Raw genomic sequence first — 6,449 nt, 5'->3', positions numbered from 1 at the left:
CTAAACCAAACTATTGTATGAACTTTTTTTTCAAAACTCATTCCATGCCGTTGTTAAACACATGAATATTCTCAAAACAATTTACATTTTTTTAAATTTAATCACTTGAAAAATCAATCTAAAAATACCATAATTAACTTTTTTTTATAATTTTAAAACAAATTTGACAATGATAACTTGTTTAAAATTGCAACATTGAAATTTTATATGCTTTATGTCTAATTTAAATGTGTTTCATTATTAATCAAAGTAGACAGACCTGGAAAAATGTTTTCCCACTTAATATCAATTTATAGTTACACTCATAACTAGCTTTAGAATTATATCCATTCAAATAAAACTTATAGAAACAATTCTTGTGTGCATCAATTTACACTCTCCATTATACTATGTTTATCAATGGATATTGGGTGAGCATTATAATTATATCAATTAAAACTCCTTTAGATTCTCAATTAAGATTTTCTTTAAAAAAAAAAAAAATCAATTTATTAATTCCTATGGTCATTTTCATGCATCCAGCATTTCAAAAAACTTGAATGATTGCATTGAGGATCTTCAAGTGTAATGTTAATAAAATGTTATAAATGAATTCACTTTAATTGAAAGAATGATATGTTTGAAGCAATATTTTTTTAAATGAGTATAGAGGAAGGTATTGATTGATACACGTCCAAAAGTTGAAAGTTTCAATATTGATACAAGACAAGCATAAACTAAAGTTTGATGTTTAATAATATGTTGATGTAAAATAATGTGTAGGAAATGTCCAAAAAATAATAATAATTTCCATAAGAATTGAAAACAAACCTAAACTATTAAAGTCACATGTCTTCACCCACACTTTTAGGAAGCCTTTGGTCGTACCTAAAATCATTATTCTTTTTTGTCTGACCCTATCCAATTTTCTTTAAAATTTGTTGAAAATATAAACAGTAAAATGATATGTTTTGTGTATAGAAGAAAGAAATAATATGATATTATTGGATAGGGTCAGACAAAAAAGAATAATGGTTTTTTTTTTTTTTTTTTTATCAATTATGAAAAATATCTTTACATACTGTCTTTCCACATGGAAACAATTACTTTTATAACTTTTTGAAACTAAGTTTTAGAAAAAAATATATTTCTAGTCTTTGAGTTTTGAAAGGTAATGCCTTTGTTTAAGTTTGTAGTGTTTTAAATATTGACCTATTCAGTCATGGATTTCAAGAATGTGTTTAAACAGTCCCTCTAAATCTAATTAAAAAATCAATAATCTTCTCTCTCATTCTCTCTCTTTCTTTCTCCATGGCTAAATTAAATTAAACTTGAAAAAAAAACTAAAAAGGAAAACATATAAAATATTCCACTCTCTTCTCTCTACGTTGGTTGATTCCATTCAAGGCTTTGTTAATGAGTTTGTAGGGCCAGTGAGAGCGATGGTGGAAACGTCCAAATCTCACCCGATGGTTGTGCTTTTGAAGGCAGACCCACCTAGATTGATCTCTCTCTCCTCTATATATAGGTCCTAATTAACTTTGTCTTTAATGCTGCATGTGGACAGTGATTGAACGTGAGCTTTAGGTTGAGTCTTGCCGGTAATATGATCAGTTGTTGTTGGAGGTTTGGACTATAATTTATGGGTTAAAGGCTATTACCTCTCGAGGCCATGGTTCGATCGGTCATTATAGAATCCAATAGTTTGATTGCAATGCAGTTGTTGAAGGTGATGGAGTCAATTTAACGTTTTCGTTAGGTCCATTGTAGAATAAATTCTTAAGGTTAGTATGGCAGAAAATGCTCACATGCATGCAAATTTGTTGACATGCATTGGTTGATCACACAGATCATATCGCAAACCGTTTGGGCACTTGGACAATTAATGAGATTTATCGATCCACTCCATATATGGCAGGAGAATTAATTGATTTGTATCAATTTCTAACTTTCAACTCTGAATATAAATATTGGAAGAAATTAAAATTTTGAACTAAAAAGAGAAGGATACAACTGAGAATAATGCTTGTCTACAAGATAATATATATATATATATAACAAGACTAAATCAAAATTGCTAATTGACATGTAATATACTAACAACTTTTATTTTGGGGTAGGGGATAATATAGGATATGTATCTACACATGATTATTATTCTTTAGACAAAAGTGGTTCCTCCAAATCAATTTGATCAGTGCTTCTCTCAAGTGATTCACAGACCTCTTCTTTTTGATCAAGACTTGGCTTTTCTAATTTGGCTCCAACCTTCGCATAATCTTTCGCTTTTCCCCAAAGAACAATGTACAATCCAATAATCACAGCCACACCCCCCAACAAGCTGTAAATTAATTTGTTCCAATAATAATAAAGAAATTAAGCTTATGAGGTAGGGTTAGCAAAAATCATTGGAGGGGTGACCACTAGAATAATAATATTTTTGAACTGTTAAAATAATATAGGAGAGAGACAGAATGAAACAGTAAAGAAAAGAGGAATATAGAATATACCTTCCAGTAAATATTTCCTCATGAAGAACAATGGCAGCCAAAATGGTTGTAACAATGGTGCAGAGAGGGTTGAACATTGCTGAGAAGACAGGTCCTCTCTTTGAAACACACCAAGCTTGAACAAAGAAGGCAACACCTGACCCAACAATTCCCTACCAACCAATTTTTTTACACCAATATCAAAACTCTATCGTTCAACTCTAGTTCGTTACGTTTGATAACCATTTTTTATTTTTTGAAACTAGGCTCGTTTCTTTACAACTTTTGGTTAAACATTTTTCCTTCCTTATAAACACATTCGAATTTGTTTCTGCATTTAGTTTTTAAAAGTTTAAGCTTACTTAAAACTATTTTCATCCGGTGATTTCTTTGTTTTCTTATCTACTCACGAATAGTGTTTAAAAAACATGGATCTAAGTTTGCAATATTTTTTTTTTCTAAATTCTAGATTTATAGTTTTAATATCTATTTTTACCAACGTTTTTAAAAACCAAAGCAAAGTATTAAAAACTTGAAAGGATAGTTTTTTAATATAACTTATTTTTGCTTTTAGAATTTGATTGTATAAGAATTAATCGACCCATTTGTTTATAGAAAAAGTATTGTAAATTACAAAAACTACTAAAATTATTTTTTTAAAAAAATTAAAATTCAATCAATAACAAGTAATGATACACAAATGCACTGATAAACACAAATAAAAATCTATAATAATATTTGAAAATTTGTTATATTTTATAAAAATGTAAAAGAAAAACAAAACTCACTGTAAGAAATTGAAAGAGAAAAGAATGCAACAAACATAATTTAGAAAAATAATATAAAACAAGGCCAATTTATCCTGCATTAAAAAAGGAAAATGAAAAGAAAATACTTACGGAGAAAAGATAACAAATAAGTTCAATAGTTGAATGTATTTTCCAAGTTTGTAGATTGATTGGTTCAACCAATAGAGTAAGAATGATGGATTGAATGGTACCCATCAAACACATCCATGCCGATAAAGATAAGTTGTCTGGATAGCTAGCTGAAGCTGGTACCTATTTCAATCGATAATTATTATTACTATTTGCTCGAGATATTTTTAATTAATTTCTTTTTTTTTTTGTAATACATGTTCAAATTAGTCTTATCCAAAAGAAAAGTCGGAAAGTAAAAGTAGTGATTATAATAAGTTTGATTTTCTTTTAAAACTGTACGGAGGTCAAACAAACAAAACCTAACCAACAAGATTGTGATTCAAAGAACTATATTATCGACTAACCAAATAATTAGATTAGTCTTGTTTTATTCACTATTGCTCCTAAAACCTAAAAGGAAATTGTTTTGGGAAAGGAAATCTCAACCCAAGCCTCTCTAACTATCTACAAAACTAAAACAAGTACTTAAAGAGAGAAAAAAAAAAAAGGGGCCCTAGCAAAAACAAAAATATAAAACCAAACAAGCTCACTTTTTCTTTTTATAAGGAATCTTCTCCAAAATAGTCCCACAAAGCCAATCTCATTTTCTTCAAAAGTAAATTAACAAAACAAACCCCACCCTTAGTATCAATATTGCTATTATATGCCAAAAGAATATGGTTCCATTGCCTCTATCAATCTAAATATCATCTCATATGTATATATAAGGTAAAAGAAGATATGATTCTTTTTTTAAGTTTGAACATACAGTTAATTTATAATTTTTTTAAAAAGTTATTTTAAATGATAAAACGGTTGAAAGTACTATTTACCAAAACATAACACAATGTCACGGTTTTTTATCGATAGAGTATTATATGTGTCTATCATATCTGGTTCATGATAGATATATATATATATATATATATATATATATAGATATATACACAGTAATCTATTGTGGTCTTTATAGCTTTCATAGATAAATAGACGGTGATATTTTACTATATTTTAAACTATTTTGTTTAATTTTAGTATATTTGGGATTTGATAACAAACCCTAATTTTTTTTTCTTTCTAATTTTAATTTAACACAATGAATTGAGAATTTATACCTGCAAAATCAACCAAATTGACCAGCAACAGCAACTGCAAAAGAGACACAAGGAACCCAATAACCAAGCAGTTTGGCCTCCAATTTCCACACCAAATATTGTAGATTTCAACCCAAAATCTTGTGTTGAATTGAGAAGCTTTGGTCCTCTTAGAAGAGCCATGCACATGGCTCCACTCACACAAACCACTGTCCCTCCAATCTTTGCCATGCTCCTCAAGCTTCCCATCTTCAAATTCTCCATCCTATAAATTTTTCATACCATTAAATAATCTTAATATATAGCTCAACTCAAAAGTTTATAAGGTGTTATAGAATATATTTTTACCAATATTAAACTTACCCAACAATTGTTGCTATTACAAACGTCACCGCCGGAATCAAATTAGTCATTGCCGTCGCCATTGACGAGCTAACTAAAAAAACTCCCTCAAAGTAAACGTTTTGGTTCATCGTTACACTGCCGAAACCCTCCAATATTAGGAGAAGAATTAATTCTATTTTTTCCCAAAAATAAATAAGCCAAGAAGGCTAAATATATAAAATGGTTCTTGCGCATCTTTTACATAATTCTCAATTTATTCCTTACACTAAAATTTGTGTGTGAGAGAGAAAAATTATGTATCATTGAATTGTGTGTGGAAGAAATTGAGTTTGTTAATTTGTCGTTCGAATTTTATTCTTTGAAAAATGAAATGTACGGCTATAAAAAATTAAGTAGTTTCCTTTTCTGGAAAAAAAAAGTTAAATTACCATTTTGCTTCCAAGACTTTTGGTGTTTATTCAATTTTAATAAATCTTAATTTTAGTCTATCAAAATTAATTTATATGTGAATATGTTTTCAAAAATAATTAGTAAAAAAGTTCTTTCAACTGTAAACATGCATATAAACTAAATTTTAGAGATTTATCCAAAGTAAGTGTACCAAAATGAGACAATTGAAAGTATATTTAGACCAAAATTAAATAAACTTCAAATTATAGTAATTAAAATAATATTTTAATAATAAAAAAAAACTAAAAAAAAAGAATTTTTAAAAGTATGAATGAAATTGAGAATTATCTAATTCAAGGACCATTTGGATATATTTACCCTAATAAGAAAAAAGACGACGAGTTTTCCGAGTCTTTGGAATTGTACCCGACAAGAGAAGCAAGGAAGATAAGAGAAAAGCTCCTCAAGTTCAAAGAGACCCTCCTAGATTTCGACCTTTCATCTCGAAAGAAAATAAAAAACACAGATAAATAGCTAGAGAAAAAAACAAGAAAATAAGAATATATATAATTTAGATAATTATAAATAATCAGAATGAATTAAAAACCTGGAAAAATAAGCAATGGGTGCGATAAAGAGAGTGGCAACGGCCTGCCTATAAACAACAAAAACTCTAGGACTCATGCCCTTCAAAAGGGCAGCCCTAGAGAGAAGAGCCATTATGGCATAAGTCACTTGAAGCCCAAACATAGCCATTGCTGGCAAGTATTCTTCAACAAAACCCATATGCCCTAGAAAAAAAATATTCCCAAACCTCTCTCTTCTCTTTGATCTAAAATTGTTCTAAGACTCTGCAATTTATATGTGTTTGAGAGAGGGAGAGAGAAAAAAAGAAAAAGAAAAGGGAAGGGAAGGAAAGGAAAGGAAAGGAGAGGAAAGGAGGGATAGTGATAAAGTTAAAATTCATGGCCATGTTTGGCAATAGGGACATGGGGGGAGAATTATTTTCTTTTGTGTGGTGAATAAGAAAGAGAGAGAGGCAGCCCTAGCTTGAGATAGTACTGCCAACTCAATTTGTTTTTAATCAGGGGAGGGTTTCAACACTTTTTCAAAACAAATATGAAATTTTGAATTAATTAAAGATGAAAAAACGTAACAAAACGTCGTATACGTATCTTTACAATCGTATAGTAGTATTGTTAATTCACTTTGATCCATGAGGTCGTGTCATC

General features: G+C 29.3%; 1 protein-coding gene across 1 annotated transcript; it reads right to left on the bottom strand.

The window, feature by feature from the left end:
* Positions 1–1,949: 1,949 nt before the first annotated feature.
* Positions 1,950–6,211, bottom strand: LOC101213601 (WAT1-related protein At4g30420). The gene is made up of 7 exons (XM_011650608.2): positions 5,825–6,211; positions 5,644–5,712; positions 4,846–4,962; positions 4,504–4,747; positions 3,368–3,529; positions 2,490–2,641; positions 1,950–2,320 (listed from the first exon to the last, which is right to left on the bottom strand). Exons 1-7 carry the CDS (start codon positions 6,001–6,003, stop codon positions 2,134–2,136), a joined length of 1,110 nt encoding a protein of 369 aa, XP_011648910.2. The 5' UTR covers positions 6,004–6,211; the 3' UTR covers positions 1,950–2,133.
* Between the last annotated feature and the right edge of the window lie 238 nt (positions 6,212–6,449).

The sequence above is a fragment of the Cucumis sativus genome, chromosome 2 (genome assembly GCF_000004075.3).
Source record: "Cucumis sativus cultivar 9930 chromosome 2, Cucumber_9930_V3, whole genome shotgun sequence".
Lineage (NCBI taxonomy): Eukaryota > Viridiplantae > Streptophyta > Magnoliopsida > Cucurbitales > Cucurbitaceae > Cucumis > Cucumis sativus.
Note: the sequence above shows the minus strand (reverse complement) of the source record. Positions and strands in the feature narration are given on the sequence as shown.